General features: G+C 43.0%; 1 protein-coding gene across 1 annotated transcript; it reads left to right on the top strand.

The window, feature by feature from the left end:
- Positions 1-392: 392 nt before the first annotated feature.
- LOC134293767 (phospholipase A2 inhibitor gamma subunit B-like) lies at positions 393-16,142 on the top strand. Its single transcript, XM_062962372.1, has 6 exons — positions 393-556; positions 834-943; positions 2,814-2,942; positions 4,723-4,869; positions 13,064-13,198; positions 15,787-16,142. Exons 2-6 carry the CDS (start codon positions 895-897, stop codon positions 16,002-16,004), a joined length of 678 nt encoding a protein of 225 aa, XP_062818442.1. The 5' UTR covers positions 393-556; positions 834-894; the 3' UTR covers positions 16,005-16,142.
- Positions 16,143-21,898: the final 5,756 nt, after the last annotated feature.

The raw sequence follows: 21,898 nt of genomic DNA, 5'->3' as shown, positions 1-21,898 counted from the left end.
AAGAGTTTGAGTTTGGACAAAGAAATCAATCAGTTCTAGTGTACCTCATATTTTTTCAAAAAATCAAGTTCTTCCTATCCCGAATATGAAGCAATTATGCATTTTGATTAATTCTTACCAGAAATGGACTGAAATGAAGAACAAAAGCTCTATCTCATTATGTACTGACAGTTAGGTTCTGGTTGGACACCCTCTTGAGTTGCCCCTTGCTTTCCATCACAGAGCCCAACCAAACTGGTTTTGTTTGCTGTTTGCTGTCTAATAGCGGGAAGCTCTGCCATAATGACCACGCTATCTTTAGCTGGAACCTGTCTACTGTTCATTGTTCTTGTTAATGGAGATCTCAGTCACCATTCTAAGAATGCCCAGGTTTTTCTAGAACTTTGAGAAGCATTAGTTCAACAGAAGGGCAGCCTCTACTCTTTATGGCATCAAACAGGAAGTGCTGAGCAAGAAAATCTCTCATCAAGGCTACAAGAGGAATTGATGGCAAAGTGAAATGTTAAAACTGAACAGTGAAACAGCTGCTAAGAAGAAACAACGCTAGATCATTGCAGTAAATTTGACTTTCATGCCATTAGGGCTAACACTCTTCTGTGAAAACATTAGGTTTTGTACAAAAATGTAAAGTTATTTCTTAATTTCAAATCTTTAGGTCGTCCATCACAGATGCACACTGGAGAACATAGATTTAAATCCAATCTGTGAATAACCAAACTCACAAGAGCCAAAAACCACAAATGTAGAGGAAAACTGTCGTTTTTAAAAATGGTCTCAAGAACATTGTAGAAAGTTGTTCTTTGATGCAATGCTTCTTTCTGATATTTTTGCAGGCCCTTTGACCAAAAGAATTCAGCCCAATGTGGGGAGAGGTCTTCCGGATTTCCTTTCACCATGCAGTCTGTGCTTAGGCTCTTAATCTTCTTTGTTGTCCTAAGAATAGGTAAGGAGGAAGTGGTCGATCATTATAAATTGAGACTGAAATTCAGACACCCTATGGCTTTGTATTCCCTCGCCCACTCTGCATCACCCCAAGCTGCCCCTCCTTTACTGAGAAGTCTCTAAATATGCATCACATGGCCATTATGTGCTTCACAGCAAGCAGGAAACCTCAGAGAACAACGGGCTAGATCCTCATAGCCAGATGTGAAATTATTGTAAAAGTGCTGGGATCCAGTGAAGTCCTCCAAGGATCTCATTGCTTCTGTGATCATTTTGCACCTGGCAACAAAGACATAGCCAGATGCTTCTCGGAGCCTGCCTGCTCGCTCTGAGAGCCTTCCACACAGGCATATAACCCAGAATATCAAGACAGAAAATCCCACAATATCTGCTTTCAACTGGGTCATTTGAGTCCATACTCAAATGAATTTTCCTGAAAAGATGGCCTTGAAGTCTTTTAAAGAAATAACAAAGTCTTTATTGACGAACAAATAATAAATCTTCAAGGAGTCTTGTCCCCACAGGACAGGCGATTGGCTTTGAATATCTGTGAAAACCCTCTTATAACCCCTCCCAGGCTATCTGTTATCTGGGCCTAGCTGGTCTGGGACCCACTGCCAACTCCCAAGTGCATCTGGTTGTTGAGTGGACCTACCAGCCAAAGCTTTCAGATGTTTCTGTGCTGTTGTTCTGTATCCTCAGACGGTCAATATCCCTGGTGTTCTTTAACCCCAGTGGTCTTTAACCCTGGTGCTCTTGAAATATGAAGCTTTTTACAGGATGAGCTGGTCTACATCCTATAGCTGAGCTTCATAAGTGAGACAAACTTAAAAATGGCTCCTTCCCTCCCAGAGCCCTGAACAAGGGGCGGAACCAAACTTAATGGTGATTGACAGGTGGCCTGTCCTAAGAATGCAAACATTTGCAGCAATAAAGTAAAGTAGAAGGTTCTGGTATAGCTGTACCAGCACAGGGCCTGAAGCAAAGCATGGCTATGTGAACCATTTTTGGTGCTTAACAGGAAGTCAGGCTCAACATAGCATAGGTCAGCATGTGGATATTTGCATGATGCTGAGGAAATGTAGAAGTGAGGCCTCCAAGTGGCTAAGAAGGTGAAGAAGTTGCATTGATGAAGGTGTATTGGGAAAATATAATACTTGTATTGGAAACCATATATTGAATGTAATCATGATATAGAAAAATATGTAATCACCAGCAGATTGTGTGCTAGCCTTAAAATTATACTCTACTCAGCAAAATAACTGTCTACCCCTAACAGACCAAAGTTCACTCAAGTGCCAGAGACATCTGTTAAGTGTCAACAAGAATAGATAAGCTAATGGACAAGAGACAAATTAAGATTTTTTGGGATGTCAAGATAAGACCTGGCGCCATGAGGGGAGTGCCATTAAGTCTCTGACAGCTAAGATAACTGGGATTCTCCTTAATTAACGAGAAACCCTAATGGATGAGATGAGGATTCCAAAGATAACGCCTAATGGAATGTTAGAGGTCTTGAAATTAGTCTGTATTTAGGAAAATGCCAAGATAGCTTTTAGTTAAGTGCCCAGTAAGACTTTTTTGATATTAATTGGTGATTGATAATACCTGTGTGACGTAGATAGAGGCAGGCCAAAATAGTATATAAGGATCTGTGTTTCTTTGTCTAAGTTACCTTCGCTATCCTGATTACAGGAGAAGGTCTTTTTCTTTATTGCTGTATTGTCACTGGCCATTGAGAATAAAGACGTCATTTTTCTACAGCCACTGGAACTCTCTTTGTCTCATTGCCTCAAACCTTTCTCTGCCATTTCAGCATATGTAGGAAACTACGGTCATTCTTTTTTCTCCCCTGTTTTCCCCCATTCCAGATAATGCCAGACATGTTCCTCTTGAGTGTGAGGTTTGCAATGCCACTTGGAGATTGTGCTCTAGCCCTAAGCAAAGGTGCCCTGTTAATAAAGATGTCTGTGCTGTTACTTACACGGTCGAATATATGGGTAAGTAGTAGAGACTTTGTATCAGGGCAGTTTATCGCTGGAAGTGAATAGATTGGTCAGTTTGACTTCCAACTGCTAGTGATTTCTGAAGAAATGTGAAATTTTTACTTCTTAAGCAAAACCAAACTGCATCAATTTCTCAACCATTTGTACTGGCTAAATGCAGATGCACTTACCTGCCCTGTTACTATTGATGTTATAGAGCTTACTAAGCCAAACTAAATCATATAAAGTTGTGGAAGACTAATTCAGCCTCACAAAAATGGGCTAAATACACAAGGATTCATACTCAGTGGGTTCCTCCTGATCCTATGCTGCATACTAGCAGTAACCTGATGTCAGAGGACAGGATTATCATCCTCTCTTTTCCCAAACAGGCTGTTTTTATTTTATACATATATTTTCCTTCTTTGTTTCTAACGATGGAATTAAATTTAAAAAATTAAGAAACTGTAATAGTTTAAACAATCAGTGAGGTGGAAGCTCCTTCTTTGGAGACTTTTAAACAGAGACTGGATAGCGATCTGTTGGGTGTGCTTTGATTATACTTTTCCTGCACGACAGGGGATTGGACTGAATGGCCCACGTGGTCTCTTCCAACTCTATGATTCCGTCATTCGATGAGTGTTGTAAAAGTATAATTGCGGGACCATGGAATGGTGAATCAGTGCAATTGTGGGCCCATCCAGACAGCCCCTTTAATGCAGGACTTCCCACAACAAAAAGGGGGCTGTCTGGACAATGTCTTCAGAAAACATGAATTAATTCACCATAAACCAGTAAAACCCTGGTTTGTGGCGAATTAATTTGTTAGTGGGTTTATTCTGCGCCTTCCAGGAAGACACAGGATAAACCAACTACTTTCGCTGTCTGGACTAAATTAGCCGGAAAACCACAAGAACACCTATCCCCTCCCCAAAAGCCCCCCAAACCCATTTAAAAAGGTTTTATTTTTTGTGTCAGGAGTGACTTGAGAAACTGCAAGTCGCTTCTAGTGTGAGAGAATTGGCCGTCTGCAAGGACATTGCCCAGGGGACGCCCGGATGTTTTTACCATCCTTGTGGGAGGCTTCTCTCATGTCCCCGCATGGAGCTGGAGTTGATAGAGGGAGCTCATCCGCGCTCTCCCTGGGTTGGATTTGAACCTGGCAGCCTTTAGGTTAGCAACCCAACCTTCAAGTCACAAGGCTTTAACCCGCTACGCCACCAAAGGCTCCACTTAAAAAGGTTAAAAAAACCTTTTTAAAAAAAGGTTAAAAAACTTACCAGGCCTCCACTACAGTGGTCCTGTAGCTCTCCTGGAGTGTAGCAATGATGCGCCAAGAGAGCAGAGGGGTGTGAGGAGGAAAATTGCCCCCCCCCTCCACTCTCCTGGTGCATCATTGCGACGTGCCAGGAGAGCTGCAGGAACAGTGTAATGGAGGCCTGGTAAGTTTTTTAAAACCTTTAAAAGGGATTTGGGGGGCTTTTGGGGAGGGGATAACAGTGTCCGGGTGTTCTCCTGGAAGGTGACATCTGGACACCCATGCCAGAAAGTACGGGCCTTCTGGTTGTGTGTGGACAGGCACCCAGGAACATCTGCATTTTTTAAATGTGAATGTTCACAGGATACATGCCTGTCTGGAAGCACCCTGTGCTATTGAAGACAGGTCCAATTATTGAAGGTGCATAACCCGATATGGATCCATTATTTATGACAATATGACTGATGTGGAATAGCAGACTATAACATCAGGCAGTTTGCTACTCATTGCACAAATGTTTTCCATTTTCCTCTGTAGATATAGGTCCATTTGTAGCCACAGCGAAAAGCTGTGAAAGCAAGAACATCTGTAATTCTCCCATCATTGAGATGTATGTGCAGGAAGGCTTCTACAAAAAAATTTTAGTTTGTTGTAGAGGGGACTACTGCCGTAACCCATTTGCATGTAGGTACATGTTATTGGTTTTCTTTTTCTTCAATTCTTTCACCCACTATTTCTTCATCTCCTCTACCCAATTTTCTTCAGATTGTTAAATATCTAAAGATTTGTTATCGAAAGCATGATGCAGATTTCTTCAATGCTGCTCCAGAAATAGGAGCAAGACTAATGCTTTTAAGATATAGGTGGATAGATTTTGACTAAACGTTAGAAAGAATGTCTTGGTGCTAAGGTACTAATTATCTAGACAAGTGGTAGAGGGTCTATATCTGCTGGGATCTAGCTTCCCTTGAAAGGGAGTTGGGGAAACTAGTGGCAGCAACTGGAATATATACATATATGTGTGTATGTGTGTGTGTGTGTGTGCGCGCACACATGCAGAAAGTTGTATGTGTGTCCCACTTCCGCAAATAACTATAGCTCCCACTATTCAAGAGACACCAATGTCCCTCCTGTCAGGACATGATTCAAAGCTTGGAGGAACAAGCATTTGACTCCTGCCCCTGCCAACATACCTGAAGCAAGGTCAGCGTTAACAAACGAACCTGGAGGAGGAGAGCAGTCCTGTGAGGAAGCGATAATCAGGAGAAATTGTTCACAGGAGTTGGAAAAGGCTGGGGAGGGGTTTGGAAGGGGAGGAGGGAAGAGTACTCTAAAAGGGTCTGAAGGTAATAAGAAAATTAGTAGTGTTATTTTCTTTCTCGTGTGTGTAGGAGCAATAAAGCTGGCTACGTCCACCTTGGAGTGTGAGTACTGGTTAATTGCTAGAAACTACCAGCAGAAGCTGACATAATAACACTACTCACACTTTACTACTTGTCCTGAATAGCAGTGAGAGAACCAGCAAACCATGTCCTTGGAACAGGCTCTCAGGGAGAGTGAGGAGGATGAAACAGAGACCTCTCCAGCTGGGGCAGGAACGCTGTTATCCCCATATGGTGAGACGGTGGTTGGCAGAGCAATTGCTGGCACGCAGTGGACATCTGCTCAGTTCCCTGCTACTGGTGCAGAAGGGGTGACTGTGAGAAGGAAGGGTGGAGCACCACCTCAGTGGCATGGAGATGAGACCCCACAGCGCCTTCGAGTTTTGGAATCCAAGGTTGATTCAATGGAAACCATGCTACGAGAGCTTTCCTTTTATTGGAAAGGGGTGCAACCTGTGGGCAGTATAGAGAAGTCAGCTGCAAGTGCCAGTTTTGAAATCCCAGCAGGAGCGGAAGGAGGGGCTCATAAAAGCATGGGGCCTACTGGTGAACCAAGAGAAGACAAACAGAAGGGAATAAATTGGCCTCCACCGATGCTGCCACCAGGGAGAGGAGTTCCCATCATCCCTCCTGGACAAGGATTTGCCAGAGGAGAGCTGCAGGTAAAGTTTAAAGGGGACCCACAGGAGCTATCTTATTTCCTGACCAATGTGAGGAATTATATGGTGGACTGGGGACATACTTTTCCCTCAGAAGCAGCCCGAGTGCATGCAGTGGGAGCAAAGCTGAGGGGAGAAGCAGCAGATTGGATGGTGCAACTTTATGAGACTCAAGCCCCAGAGCTTAACCGGTTGGAAGATTTCTTGGGAGCTTTAAAGCTGAGGTTCCAGGACCCTCTAGTGAAGATAAGGGCAAAGACTCAGCTTAGGCAATTGAGCCAAGGGAATAACTCGGTTGTAGAGTATGCATTGAAGTTCAAGTCATTGGCAGGTAAAATCCCGGAATGGTCAGCTGCCACTAAAGTGGAGCTATTTAAAGGAGGATTGAGACCAGATCTTCTAGAATGGGCATTATACCGTGATGATCCAGAGGACTTAGAGTCCTGGATTTTGTTAGCTGGAAAAGTGGAAGGAATAAAACAGCAAGTGAAAAAGCGGGCCAAGGATTTTACAGTTGGTAGAAACACGGCTGCACCTGCGGCAAGTGCGGGAGGGCTCCAGTATCCTCCCAGGCAGCGCATGAGCAGCCAGGAATGGAGAGGAAGAAATTATGGATGTTTTGTGTGTGGAAAGGAAGGACACCTAGCAAGAAATTGCCTGAAGAATCCAGTGAGGGGAAGTAGATCAGAGCGCCCCGACAAAGGGAAGGAGAAGCCCCGGCAGGCATCATCCCGATGGGCTGGAAGAGAGAGGGTGAATGTGGGCAGAGAGGAGGACGACAGGATGGCAGATCCCAATCCTGGAGTCGGGTGAGGACGAGGGAGAACTGGGACACCTGGCGGAAAACTCCCACGATCTGCAGTGAGGGCGCCCCAGCCGCAGATCCGGAACTCTCGGGGCGCAGAGCCGCTGGTGAGTAATGACTGCGAAATGATGTTATTACAGATTGTTCTAGCCAATATAGAGAAGGAGAAAGCTGTGTCTCTGAAGGCCCTGGTGGACTGTGGGTGTACCAGATGTCTGATCTCCCCAGTAGTGGCAGAGAAGCTGGAGTTAAAATTAGAAAAGTTGGATTCCCCCATTGTGTTTACACAATTAGATGGGACCAAAGCAAGAGGTGCCCCAGTGGAGTACAAAACTGATTTTGTGGCCATGAGGGTCGGAACTCATCAAGAAACCTTACAATTTGTGGTGACCCCAAAAACACAATATCCAGTGATACTGGGAAATGCCTGGCTCAGAAGTAGAAATCCCCAAGTCGACTGGGAGAGAAGGACTTTGATGTTTTCAGATGGGATGTATTCTCCATCCTATAAAGAACCCAGACCAGGAGAGAGGGATGTAGCTGGTGTACTCATACAACCAGTAGAACAGGAGATGGACTTGCTAAAGAAAACTATCCCAGAGGCATATCATGACTTCCTTGATGTGTTCAGTGATAAAGCAGCAGGGACATTACCCCCGCACAGGAAGACAGATTGTGCCATAAAAATAGACCCACAAGCCAAGTTACCTAAGCCCAAGCTGTATGCCATGTCGGAAAGAGAAAAGGAAGCTTTGAGGGAATTTGTGGACACTAATCTTACAAGATGTGTTAGATTGGAAGGCGCCTCAAACAAGAAAACAGCTCCAGAGTTTTCTAGGATTTGCCAACTTTTACAGGCAGTTCATAAAGGATTTTGCACAAATTGCCGTGCCCTTGACAGACTTACTAAAAACTAAAGGAAGATGAGAGTCTGCCAAGGTGAGAACTCCAGGGGCTCGATTAAATTGGACTCCTCAATTCCAAGAGGCTTTTGTAAAGTTGAAACAAATGTTTACTCAGCAACCAGTGTTAGCACACTGACACGGAAGCAACCAGTGTTAGCACACGGAACAGCCTTTTGTGGTCCAGTGCGATGCTTCCGATGTTGCATATGGAGCTATACTGTTTCAAAAAACATCAGAAGGAGTTTTAAAACCATGTGCTTATTTATCCAAGAAGTTTTCGGATACTGAAAGGAGGTGGCCAGTGTATGAAAGAGAGGCATTTGCGGTAAAAGGGGCACTGTCAACATGGAGGCATTTTTAGAGGGGGAAAAACACCCCTTCCAGGTGTGGACAGACCATAAGAACTTGAAATCATTACAGACCCCTCAGAAAATGAATGCAAAGCAGCTGCAATGGGCCCAATTTTTAGTAGGTTTAACTTTACACTAAACTTTTTCCCAGGGAAAAGTAATTGTATGGCAGATGCTCTCTTACGTATGCCTCAGCATAACAGTCGACCACAAGAAGACATTGGGGCCCCAGAACGGATAATTTCAGATAGAGGGCCACAATTCACCGCCAACTATTGGAAGGCCTTTTTACGTCTATTAGGTACCAAACAAGCTCTCAGCTCAGCCTATCATCCCATGACGGATGGAGCCACAGAGAGAGTTCAAAAGACTTTGCAACAGTTTCTAAGGTGTTATACCAATTATCAGCAAGATGACTGGGTGTCATTGCTGCCTTTTTGTGAGTTTGCTTACAATAATTCAGTACATTCATCTACGGGAATCTCTCCTTTCAAGGCAGTATCAGGACAAGACGCCATGCCAGTTCCAGAACTGGAACAAGGGGAGCTAGAATCTACTACACCAATGGACTGGAGTTTTAAAATTTCAGAGAATTGGCCAGTAATACAACAAACTCTACATGAAGCACAAGAATCATATAAAAAGTATGCAAATAAAAAGGGCACCTCAAGTGAAGTTTAACATTGGGGATCTAGTGTATCTGTCAACAAAATTCCTTAAATCTTCTCAGCCCTCTAAAAAGCTGGGCCCCAAGTTTGTGGGGCCTTACCCTATTGTGCAAAAGATAAATCCGGTGACTGTGAAACTGGACCTTCCACATAACTTTAAAAGGATACATCCTGTCTTCCATTCTAGCCTAATCAAATCAGTGCTGGGTCAACACAAATGGCACCCCCTCTCTCGGGTGCCAGAACCAATCATGGTGGAGGGACAAGAACATTTTGAGGTCAAGGACATTCTGGACTCCAGAAAACATTATGGGAAACTCCAATATTTAATTTTGTGGAAAGGCTTTCCTGACCCTGAATGGGTGAATCATTCTGATGTAAGGGCGTCACGGGTGGTCAAGAAATTCCATCTGAAGTACTCTGATAAGCCACGATAATATTGTATACCTAGTTACCATGCAACGTTGATACTGTTTTTACTTTCTTTCTTGTGGTTTTGCGGTTTCTTTCCCTGAGAAATCGTTCACAGGAGTTGGAGAAGACTGGGGAGGGGTTTGGAAGGGGAGGAGGGAAGAGTACTTTAAAAGGGTCTGAAGGTAATAAGAAAATTAGTAGTGTTATTTTCTTTCTCATGTGTGTAGGAGCAATAAAGCTGGCTACGTCCACCTTGGAGTGTGAGTACTGGTTAATTGCTAGAAACTACCATCAGAAGCTGACACTTCCCTCCAATTACATTACAGGTTATAGCGAGAATGTCCAAGATTCCTGTCAACATCCTCCACAAGCACCATACTGCCCACCACCCAAGTGAAGGCTTTTATATGGGGACAATTTCATTCTAGATTTCCTGTTTTTTCTCCACCACAGACATCTCAGTGTTCCTTACTCTCTCAATTGGTGTGGAATTTGCATGACCCCACCCACTACCTCTCCTTTAACCCTTTCCTATTCTTTTCTATGGCACACAGCAACTGAACACACTGCAGAGGTTTGGGGAGAATTCACCATGATGTATAGGAGTTGTTAGTACTGGGATGTATAGTTCACCTAAAATCTGGCTCTTGCATCTGAAACCCAGAATCCCCTTCTTCATCTTCACTCTGGCTCTGCAGGCTATGCTGTTGCTGAGTCACAACACTAAGAGTACTCTGAACTCCACCAACTATGAACCTGGACCAAACTTGGCACACAGAACCCCCATAAACAACAAAACATACTGGAGGTCTTTGGGGAAAACTAACCTTGATTTTGGGGAGTTGTAGTTCACCTACATCCAAAGAGCCCTGTGAACTCAAACACTGATGGATCTGGACCAAATTTGGCACACATACCTGATATGCTGAAATTTGATTACTGGAGGAGTTTGGGGGGAACTGACCTTCCTTTTTGGGGGTTGTAGTTCAACAACAAAGAGAGAAACTGTGACCTCCACCGATGATGGACCTGGACCAAACGTGGCACACAGAACCCCCATGACTGACTCAACCTACTGGAGTGGTTTGAGGGGACTGGCTCACCATAGTGAGAGTTGTAGTTTATCCTACAGCCAGAGAGCACACTGAATCCTGCCAATGATGCATCTATCTAGAGCAAAGTTATCCAACATAACAAATTTAAGTACTGATGGAATTTCTCAGGGTTAACCTGGCATGATGTGAGTTGTAGTACACCCACAACCTTATGCATTTTGTACAATTTAAAAACTGACTTTTTCAAATAATCCAGACAACACCGGGTACCCAAGCTAGTGTGTGTGGATATATATATGATTAGGTATGTCCAAAATCTCAAATTGTCTCTTAATTCAGATTTATTTCATTTTGTTCTCGGTTTTTGAAACGTGTTCCGACACGTGGTCTCACAGCGCAACCGGCATTGTAATTTGAAGCAACGTTGGCCCATTCTCGAATTGTCTCTTAATATGTATCGTTACTTTTTCCCCCCAAAAAATTCTTTTAAATATATTTTTAAAAAATATTTTTAAAAATGTTGATCCAACCTACCTTGAATGGGAGCTTAGCGCAGCCTAACATAGTTGCTCTTCCCTGTCCAATCAGATGCATCCGCGATGGATGCAAAGGTGGGGGCTAACGTCCTCTGCGTTCACGCTGCAGAATTGCATAAAAGCCTGGTTTGTGGCCAGGGCGGGCCATTCGGGGCTGGGAGAAGCGCGTGAGAGGGTGGTGGGCTCTGTAGCAGCAGAGAAGGGAGAGCTAGGGCAAGCCAGCCTCGTGTTTTTAGAAGAGAGGAAGAGGGTGACGGGGCCCGAGCTTGGGTGTTGGAGAAGAGGGAAGGGAGAAGGGTTGAGGGTGTAGTTGCTCGTTGCTTCTTGAGTGAGTGTGTGCATTCTGGGGAGCGCTCAGCTAGAAATACCAGTGAATTCAGGGTTATTTTTATTTTTTACCAAAATATTAAAGAAATATTATCTAGCTTTCCATTTTATTAAGCATAGTACTTACTGGAGCATAGCATACCCTTGCTGAAACACTAGTCTATTTCAAAAACAAGGCATTGGGTTTTTGCCTTCTGAGAGGGGGTATTGCAAGAAATACCATTTCATTCCAGTGTCCTTTTTACCAAGACATTCCAAAAGGAATCTCTAGTTTCAAAAGTTACTTTGCATAGTGCTGGAGCACTGCCTGGCAATGGTCACAGGTACATTTCCAAAGGAAGGCATTGAGTTTGGGGCTTGTGGGAGCACATAGCAAGACATAGCATTGATTTCCAGTGTCCTTTTTCCTAAAAAATATTACAAAGGGAAAATCAAGTTTCAAAAGTTACTTTGCACACAGTGCCCGAGCATTGCCTAGCTTGGTCACAGGTACATTTCCTAACGAAGGCATTGCGTTTGGGGCTTGTGGGAGCGCATAGCAAGACATAGCATTGATTTCCACTGTCCTTTTTCCTTAAAAATATAACAAAGGGAATTTCTAGTTTCCAAAGTTCCTTTGCACACAGTGCCTGAGCATTGCCTGGCTTGGTCACAAGTACATTTCCTAATGAAGGCTTTGGGTTTAGGGCTTCTGGGAGCGCATAGCAAGACATACCATTGATTTCCAGTGTCCTTTTTCCTTAAAAATATTACAAAGGGAGAATCAGACACAGAAACAAAGTTACACAAGTAGAAGAAGGACTTTCACATTGAAAAAAACACAATTGAACAGGAAATAAAACTTTCAAACCAGGAACAGGTTTCTTCAATTATTAAAAAATAGTTTATTATAAAAGCTATGAAGATTTTGCCAAAAATCAGAGGATACAGGAAACATTCTGCAATTTGGTGAGATAGGAGGGTTGAATGTGTTCTCCCACTGTACCAAATTTTATCAGGATAGCTCAAGAAATGAGGGCAGGAGAGCCCTGTAAAATTCCCCCGGGTGCTGTTTTTTGTGTGTGATTGCGCATGCGCATCCGCCATTTTAGAAACATTTAGAAACATTACAAATTTTCGGAAATATCTGAAATTTTTGAGGGAAAAAATCAGAAATAGTTTCTATATCGAAGCGCTGGCGCCCCCTACTTTAGAAATGAGAATTGAAACATTTTTTTCATTGATTGGAAATGCCATATATATATATATATATATATATATATATATATATATATATTCTCCAAGATGCATTTCTGGTCAACTTCCAGTTGACCACAGAATCATGATGGAAGATTTACAAGTGACTAGAGAAAACATTTTTCTAGGAATGTATAGGTCTTCAAGTACAGTTTTAGAATCATGTTGGAAGACCTACAAATGCTTAGAGATTACATTTCTGTAAGCATTTGTAGGTCCTCCAGCATGATTCTACGCCAACATCTTGAATGACTAGAGAATGTTAAAAAAGAGTGTTAAATTCACATTTTTACCACTTTTGCATGGACTCTGCATCCCTAATCTCAGCAAATGTGGAGGGACTACTAAACATTTCAAAGGCACCTTCATATTGACTATATTATAGTAATCCAGATGGGATGGGACTATGGCACAGACTGGAAAACTCTAGGAATGGCACAGTTAGTGCACCAGCGATAACTATGAATGCACTCTTGCCCATTCCAGAAGACCACAGTCAGGACAGAATTTAATGCTAATCCTGATTTCTTTTTCTTTTCAGATCCAGAGATGCCTAAATACAATGGAAAACGTTGTCCTTCATGCTATTCTATCGAAACAAAATGTCATGAAAGGAGGATGGATTGCGTGGGGGAAAATAGATACTGCTTTCAAATGGACGTTTATTTACAATTCTGTAGGTCCCAGATCAAATGTAGCAAAAAGTGTGTAGGATCAAAGTTGTCAAAAACAAAAGACAAGGGGGATTGTAGGCATTGGGTAACCACAATATACAGGCCCACTTCAGTTAACAAAACCTCTGACAAAGACTCTCCATTTACAAAATCTTTTTATTAGAACCAAATCCAGCCCATGTTTTTTTTTTTTGGTATTGGTTTAATTGGATTTTTTTGGAAACACTAGCAATGGAGGATGGTGAAGAAAGAAAGATTTTGGGAGAGAGACTTTTAGTATCAGGTTACAATAGCATGTCTGCAAGACAAAATTCCAAGAAAGTTTGACCCAACAAGGAATGTGATTCTTCTCTAGGTTGTGATAGTGACACTTATGTGTTATGATGGTTAAATGTATACAAACTTTGTTTTATGCACAAAACTACTGAAAGTATTGTGCATGAAATTACCTTCGGGCTTTTATGAAACACAAATGATTTTCATATTTAGATGTCTAATTATGTACATATATGAAAAAATCCAATATCCAAAATAGTTCTGATCCCAGGCCTTTTGGTCAAGGGATACTCAACCTGCATTATATTACTAAAATATATGTTAGAAATATATTTCTGGAACTAGAGCTTGTACATGTGTAAAAGGGATAATGTTGAATTCAAGATAATATCATGCTGGAGGATCTACAGATCTTTAGAGAACCAAACCTACAAGCAATCAAATTCACCAATACCAGATGTAGTGAGGGCTTCAGAAAGGCACTGGGATACTTATGGAGGAAGGAACTATGGCTACGACTCTGTGGTGCATCCACATTGTACAATTAACATAGTTTAACACCATTTTAACTGTCAGGATGCAATGCTATGGAATCCTGGGATTTGCAGTTTACTAAGGTACTAGCACTCTTTGATTGTGAAGGATAAAAACCTTGCTAAACTACAGTTCCTATGATTCCACAGTATTGAGCCATGTTAATTAAAGTGATGTTAAATTGCATTAATGCTACAGTGTCTCTGCACCCTTAGGACTTCATTGCATGTATGTTCCATCCCTTTCCACACCCTTCTAAAACAGTTCATAGATGAAGTACCATGAAGCCCATCATATGACTCAGACAGACTTCTGGCTGTCATCTGTCAGTGAAGTGGAAATCATCTTCTGAGCTCCTGATGCATCTGGAAACGGGAGAAAGCGCTTAAAAACACGTGGGATGGGATCTGTAGGATTTGCCCATGTTGAATTGTTTCAATGACATAGAGGAATGGGCATTCTTAAGAACGGTGCCCTTCAGTCTCTTCTAGAGTAATGTGATTGAAAGGGGGAAGATCAAATAATCCAGAAGTAGTGTCAGTCTTAAGAATGGTGCCTTGGGTCTCCTCTAAGTGGATGGTTGAGGAGGAGGAGGCAATCCTGTGTGATTAGGCTAAATAAATTCATCTTCGTTAAAGATGGAATCTCATGCAAGAAGACAATTTCCCCTGCTTTTTCCACCTCTGTCTGATGAAGTTCTTATTTAGCCAGTACCAAAGGCTGTATACCTTGTATTTCAGTTTGGGGTTTTTTTTGTGTGTGTGTGTGAGAACATTCAGGAGAGAACTTTGTATTCATTTGCTTCAGGCGAGCTTCCCGAGCTGCTGTATGAACTAGGACTGCATAGAACTTTGTTTTGATCCAACATGCTGCTTCTTAATTCCCAACATTCATTTCCATGAAACTACAGCTAAATCTACCTAGAGGCTGGACTGCACTGAGCAAATTAGCCGGGTATAATGTTGGAGTTTTAAAATATACTAACTTATTTTGAGGATAAAACATTGGGTTACTTTACGTGTTGTAAGCACTGAGTCACAGTTTCCATGATTAATAGAGGTGTGCATTTTTGTTTGTCCTCATAAGTCGTACCAAATTTGCTAAATTCGTACTTACGAGTTGATATCAATTATGTAGGCGTGGTCTGCACCAAAAATTTAAGAATCAAAACTTACCCCATTTTTTTTTTAGTTTTGTAAATCTCTGAAGGCTCCCAAAGTCAGTTTCATATTCAATGAAAAGAAGCAAAACTGAAGGCAAAGCCAAAAAGGCTGCCTTAGTGCCTTGCCTTTCCTCTGTAAATTAAAGGCCTCTCGCCATTAGAAAAGGCTGGAAACCCAATTGGTGGGGACGAGAGAGAGGCTTGTTCTCCAGACCTTTGATCATTTTAGTTGCCCTCCTCTGGACACTTTCCAGCTTGTCAACATCTCCCTTCAACTGCGGTGCCCAGAATTGGACACAGTATTCCAGGTGTGGTCTAACCAAGGCAGAATAGAGGGGGAGCATGACTTCCCTGGATCAATAGGGCTATAGCTGTTCGACTTGTGATTTTGTGATATGAAATCCAGCATATCTATTTTGTTTGCTGTGTCATAATAAAATAATAATAATAATAATAATAATAATAATAATAATAATAATAATAATAATAATTATTATTATTATTATTGCAAAACTATTCCTTAGCAGCACATCTATTTGAAGGGGAGTCCCAATATGGACTTCTTGGGAGGAACAGTAACTGTCATGATTCCTCTAACCCACACATCTTCTCTTCTAGATGTAAATTCCCGCGGCTTTAACATAACTGTTAAGGGCTGCACTACTAAGCATGTCTGTGGTTTACTAGCTGCGGGTCAGTCTCCGATTTGGAGCCATTATTCAACTCTTCTAAATGGAAAATGTGAGCTAGGACATTCTAAGGAATTGAATTCAGCCAGCTGCTCCGTGGCAAGCATCTTTTGGCTCCTGTTGTTGAAGATCTTTCTCTCTGTGTAAAAGACCGGATCCACTCTAACATTCAGCTGTACCTCCTTTTCACTTCCATGTCAATCTCTCTAATGCAAGCTGACCTGTAGGATTTTCTGCTTTCTTCAGTGAAAATAAACACAAGTGTGTCAAAAATGTAATAGAAAATCCTGTTGTGTTTTTTAAAATAAAAGACACACACATTCGAAGCCACTGATTTAGATAGCAACTGGAAGACACCACACAGCAATTTTGATCCCATGTATGTGAGCTCTATCGCACTACCTAATTACATATGAGAGGTTATTTAAATTTCCAGTAATTCCAAAGGATTTAGTGAACAATTTGATAACAGAAATAGTTGATAACAACATTAGGGCCAATTGGGCCTCCAATTCAATAGCTGGGATGCGAAAGCAGAAAAGGCTCTCTCCTGTGATTTACCACAACACATTTTCCCGACAGAAGGTGACTTCTCCATTAGATCTCAGTTCTTGGGCAGTAGAGTTGCCTCTTCATGTTACCAGCACCATGAATTCTGATGGGAGGTATATTTGCAGTTAGGGTGATTCCTTTAAAACTGGTGTTGTGTGGCTTTTGTATGATGTTCCAGGCATCAGTTCAGCTTCTGCATTTTGCACTTATTTTGCAATGTCTGAGCTTATTTATTTATCGTGTCAGAAGCAAATTGAGAATACAGTTATAATGTATAGAAAAACCACAAACAAAGTTAAAAATTTTGCATTATACTAAATTCCATTTGACCAGAAGCTGGCCACTTGGAGTGCCTCTGGTGTCACTGTGAGAAGGTCCTCCATTGTGCATGTGGCAGGGCTCAGGCCACATTGTAGTAAGGAGTCTATGGTTTGCTCTTCTCCATGCTCACATGTCATGGACTCCACTTTGTAGTTCCATTTCTTAAGGTTAGCTCTGCCTCTCGTGATGCCAGAGCCCAGTCTGTTCAGCATCTTCCAAGTCGCCCAGTCTTCTGAGCTGACCATATAGAATGTACTGCAGCACTCTAATTGGAAAGCTTTTAGTGCATAGACTCTTCGGATTAAGAAGAGCCTAGACTAGAATTGTTGGTGAATGCCATTTGGTGCTCTTTGTCAAGGAGCAAAATGACTCAGTTAGCTCTGACTATGAGATGTATTTAACATACTGAACTTAAGGTGCTTCTACTCAGGCACTAAAATCCAATCTGAAGCTGGCTCGAGGTTTGGGTGTCCACAAAATGTACACACACACCCTCCCTGCTCTAAGTGACATGGTTGGTGAATGCCATTTGGTGCTCTTCATCAAGTAGCAAAACGACTTGGTTAGCAAAACGATGTTGCAATGAGCATCTAGCTGGAAACAGCATATTAACAGCAGACTCACCAGAACAGGACACAAAGTGGTTTCCAGAAACAATAAGTAGCACTCAATGTAAATCACGGTTTATTGATTAGCCCATCGGCCGTATCAAAACATTTAACACATAGACATACATACAACATACAACATACAACCCGTGGTAAAAAAAGAAGTTAAAATAAACAAGCTGTTAACAAGACCCCGTTCAGGTCAAATATCTGCATCACCTCCACAGTTTACCCCAATTGATTCCAGATATGCAATTCTCAGCTGTGTTGCTTTGAATAGGAAAAGGGCTGTTTTGTGTGTTATTTTAGGATTCTGGCCGGCCAACAAAAATGAAATTTTAATATGTGGGTCCCAGTGTGTTTTGTGAATAATGTATGGCCTGAGGCATTGGTCTCTCTCTTTCTTATACAGTTCACAGCTGAACAAAACATGTGCGATATCCTCCATCTCTGATGCTCCACAAATACAAAATCGTTCGTTGTATGGAACTTGATTAAACCTTCCGTGTTTGACCATCGTATCCAGCTGCTCAAAACGGGCTCTGGTAAATGCCCTCCTGAGGTGTTTAGGCATTTTTGTCTTTAGATACCTGGCTGTTTGGAAAGTATGTTTAAAATGGCTTAACCATTTCAATGAGCCAGCTTTACTCAGGGTAGCAATGTCTTTTTGACCTTCTATATCCAGTACTCATTGAGCAAATATTTTTGGGTCTAGTTCTTCTAAGAGATTTGGATACTGAATCGGAAGTCCACAACTCCTAATGTATTTTGTCAGATGAACTAGCCAAGAGGACTGATGTTGATTTTCTACCTGCTCTAACAGGCACAGTTTTGGCAGTCTATCATTTGCCATGACAATCAATTTTATCCAGTAGTTGTAGGCCCTGATTTTAGATAAGCCATCAACTGTGTATACTCCCAGTTCCGCTCTTACTGCGGCAGCTGGGGTCGTCCTGTCTACTCCTAGAAAACTTCGCAGGTGCTGTGATTGTGATTGCTCTAATAATGGTACCTGGTTTAGACCCCAAACTTCGGCTCCATATAAAATCATGGGGGTAAACTTCACTTTAAGAAGTGGGTCTAAAGATCCTGGTTGGCTGTGATTTGTTAATTTAAGCAGTTGGTTTATATGTACTCTTGCCCTGACTGAGTTTCTTTGATGATGTGGTAGCCAAGAGCCGGTCTCAGAAAAAACAATTCCCAGGTACGTGAAAGTACAAACTTGCTCTATTGGTTCACCATCCAGGAACCATCTATGTCTGTTATGTCGTTTGCCAAATACCATTATTTTTGACTTTGATTTATTAATAGTTAGAGCGTTGTTATGACAATAAGTATTAAATCTTCTCAGCAGCCTACGTAGCCCGACTTGCGAGTATGATAATAAAATCATATCATCGGCATATAGTAGGATGTTAAAGTGTGTTTTACACAGCTTAGGCATATGTACCTCTGGGTCCTTCAGCTGTTTGGGGAGATCATTATACACCCTCGTCTAACCCCTTTGTATGTTTCTACACTGTTTCTCATGGCTCCTTGCGTCCCGAATCGCACTTTCAGGAAGGTGTTTGTGTAAAGCGCTTTGATTAGTGCAAGCAGTCTGGGTTCCATATTGAGATCAGTTAATTTTTTCCATAACGTCTCTCTATTTACAGTATCAAATGCTGCGCTAAGATTTATAAAGGCAGCATACAGTTGTTTCCCTCTGCTGACATATTTTGCAATTGTATGATTTAAAACAAAGCAATTGTCGATAGTTGATCTATTCTGCCTGAAGCCAGCCTGTTCTTCAACGAAGATATGTTTTTTCTTTTTCCCAGCATTCAGCTCTGTTCAGGAGATATCTGGCATATATCTTGGCCACAATATCAATTAGGCTAATTGGCCTGTAGGAACCAGGGTCTTTTTTGTTCTCTTTTTTGGAAACAGGGACAACTATAGCCATCTTCCATCCAACTGGAATCTGGCAGCTGTTATTTATGTGTGTAAATAAGCCTGCTAACAGGGGGCCCCACCAATCCAGATGTGTTTTAAATAGCTCAGCAGGTAAATAATCTTCCCCTGGGGCTTTATTGGTCTTCAAATTATTTATGATACATCTGATCTCATCTTCTGTTACTGGTGGCCAAAGGGGTAATAATAATAATAATAATAATAATAATAATAATAATAATAATAACAATAAAACTTTATTTATACCCCGCCACCATCTCCCCAGTGGGGACTCGGGACGGCTTACATGGGGCCATGCCTGGGAAAATACAATATAACACAATATAAAAACAACATATCATAATACAATTACAACAATACAATAAAGAATCATATACAGTACAACACAAAATCCAAAGAGCAATATAACAGGGCAGGCCACACTAATACTCAGTTAAAACTCGGGGTGAGAAAAGGATAAGAAAAAGGATAAGAATAAAACCACAGGGAACTAAGGAAAAGATAGCAGACAGTCTAGAGGATAAATAATGGGGGGCGTAACAAAAGCATGTAACAGTTACTCTCCGAAAGCACACCGGAAGAGCCATGTTTTTAGATCTTTCCTAAAGTCTGAAAGAGTGGAGGCTTGCCTGATTTCAATGGGCAATGAGTTCCATAAACGGGGGGCCACAGCAGAAAAGGCCCTCTCCCTTGTTCCTACAAGGCGGGTCTGGGATAAAGGCAGTGGCGACAGGAGAGCCTCCCCTGACGATCGCAGAGATCGGGCAGGTTTATGGAAGGAGATACGGTCACGAAGGTAGGTGGGTCCCAAACCATTTAGGGCTTTATATATGATGGTCTGCACCTTGAATTGGGATCGGAAAATGAACGGAAGCCAGTGGAGCTCCTTAAACAGGGGAGTAGATCTCTCCCTGTAATTCGCCCCAGTTATTAATCTGGCAGCCGAGCGTTGGACCAGTTGTAATTTCCGAGCCGTCTTCAAGGGAAGCCCCACGTAGAGCGCATTACAGTAGTCCAGTCTAGAGGTAACTAAGGCATGCACCACCGTGGTCAAGTCAGACTTCACAAGGTATGGTCGCAGTTGGCGCACAAGTTTGAGTTGTGCAAAAGCCCTCCCGACACCTGAGCCTCAAGCGTCAACGCTGAATCCAGGAGGACCCCCAAACTGCGGACCTGTGACTTCAGGGGGAGTGCGACCCCGTCCAGCACAGGTTGCCACCCAATACCCCGATCCGACGAGCGACTGACCAGGAGGGCCTCTGTCTTGTCAGGATTGATCCTCAGCTTGTTCCTCCTCATCCAGTCCGCCACAGCGGCCAGGCACTGGTTCAGCATCCGAGGGGCTTCCTTGGAATCAGATGGGAACGAGTAGTGGATTTGTGTGTCATCTGCGTAGAGATGGCAACACCCTCCAAAACTCCGGATGACCTCTCCCAGTGGTTTCATGTAGATGTTAAATAGCATGGGGGATAGAATAGACCCTTGCGGGACCCCACAGGTCAATGGCCAGGGGTCCGAGCAGGTTTCCCCCAGCTTCACCATCTGGGAACGGCCCTCCAGGAAGGACCGAAGCCACAGCAGAACTGTGCCACCGATTCCCATTCCGGCGAGCCTCCCCAGAAGGATACCATGGTTGATGGTATCGAAAGCCGCTGAGATGTCCAAGAGAACCAGCAGGGACACACTCCCCCTGTCCAGCTCCCTGCGGAGGTCATCCACCAGGGCGACCAGAGCCGTCTCGGTGCTGTGTCCAGGCCTGAAGCCAGACTGCGAGCGGTCCAGAAAATCGGTGTCATCGAGGAACCCCTGGAGCTGCGTAGCAACCACCCACTCCAGAACCTTGCCCAGAAATGGGAGGTTGGAAATTGGCCTGTAGTTGTTACATACAGATGGGTCTAACGAGGTCTTTTTTAATAATGGTTTTACTACCGCCTGCTTAAAGCAGGATGGAACTGACCCTTGAACCAGGGAGGCATTTATAATAGCCACAAACCAATCCAACAACCCATCTTTGGCCAGCTTCACCAGCCAAGAAGGACAAGGATCCAGAGCGCAGGTGGTCGCCCTCACAGACCCAAGAATCCCCTCCACGTCATCAGGAAGAACAAGCCGGAAAGAATCCCATAAGATCGCACAGACAGGTACCTCGGTTACCTCCGCTGGGACCACAGTTAAGCTGGAGTCCAACTCACGGCGTATCTGAGCAACTTTGCCTGCAAAATGGTGCGCGAAATCGCTGCACCGAGTTGCCAAGTCATCAGGAAACCCCTGGGCCTCGGGAGGCCGCAGGAGCTCCCCAACAACTCGAAACAACTCCGATGGCCTGTTGGCTGCAGACGCTATGCGGGCAGTCATGAAAACTTTCCTGGCTGCTCGCAGAGCCACGGAGTAAGCCTTAATAGCGGCTTTAGCCCGTGCTTGGTCGGACACGTCCTGAGATTTCCTCCAGATGCACTCTAGTCCCCTCCTCCTACGTTTCATCACAGCCAGCTCCTCGGTGAACCAAGGAGTCGACGCGATTCTACGCAGTGAGAGGGGACGTTTGGGAGCGATCGTGTCCAGTGCCCTTGATAGCTCACTGTTATAGCGATCAGCCAGGACATCGAC

The sequence above is a fragment of the Anolis carolinensis genome, unplaced genomic scaffold (assembly GCF_035594765.1).
Source record: "Anolis carolinensis isolate JA03-04 unplaced genomic scaffold, rAnoCar3.1.pri scaffold_10, whole genome shotgun sequence".
Taxonomy (NCBI): Eukaryota; Metazoa; Chordata; class Lepidosauria; order Squamata; family Dactyloidae; genus Anolis; species Anolis carolinensis.
This window is presented reverse-complemented; position numbering and strand designations above follow the sequence as displayed.

What these genes read in the sequence shown, in the direction of transcription:
- LOC134293767 (XM_062962372.1), top strand. Translation starts at nt 895, where the DNA reads ATGCAGTCTGTGCTTAGGCTCTTAATCTTCTTTGTTGTCCTAAGAATA. An exon ending in CTGCCGTAACCCATTTGCAT is followed by an intron (nt 4,870 to 13,063) that starts GTAGGTACATGT and finishes TTTTCTTTTCAG; the next exon opens with ATCCAGAGATGCCTAAATAC. An exon ending in GGACGTTTATTTACAATTCT is followed by an intron (nt 13,199 to 15,786) that starts GTAGGTCCCAGA and finishes CTTCTCTTCTAG; the next exon opens with ATGTAAATTCCCGCGGCTTT.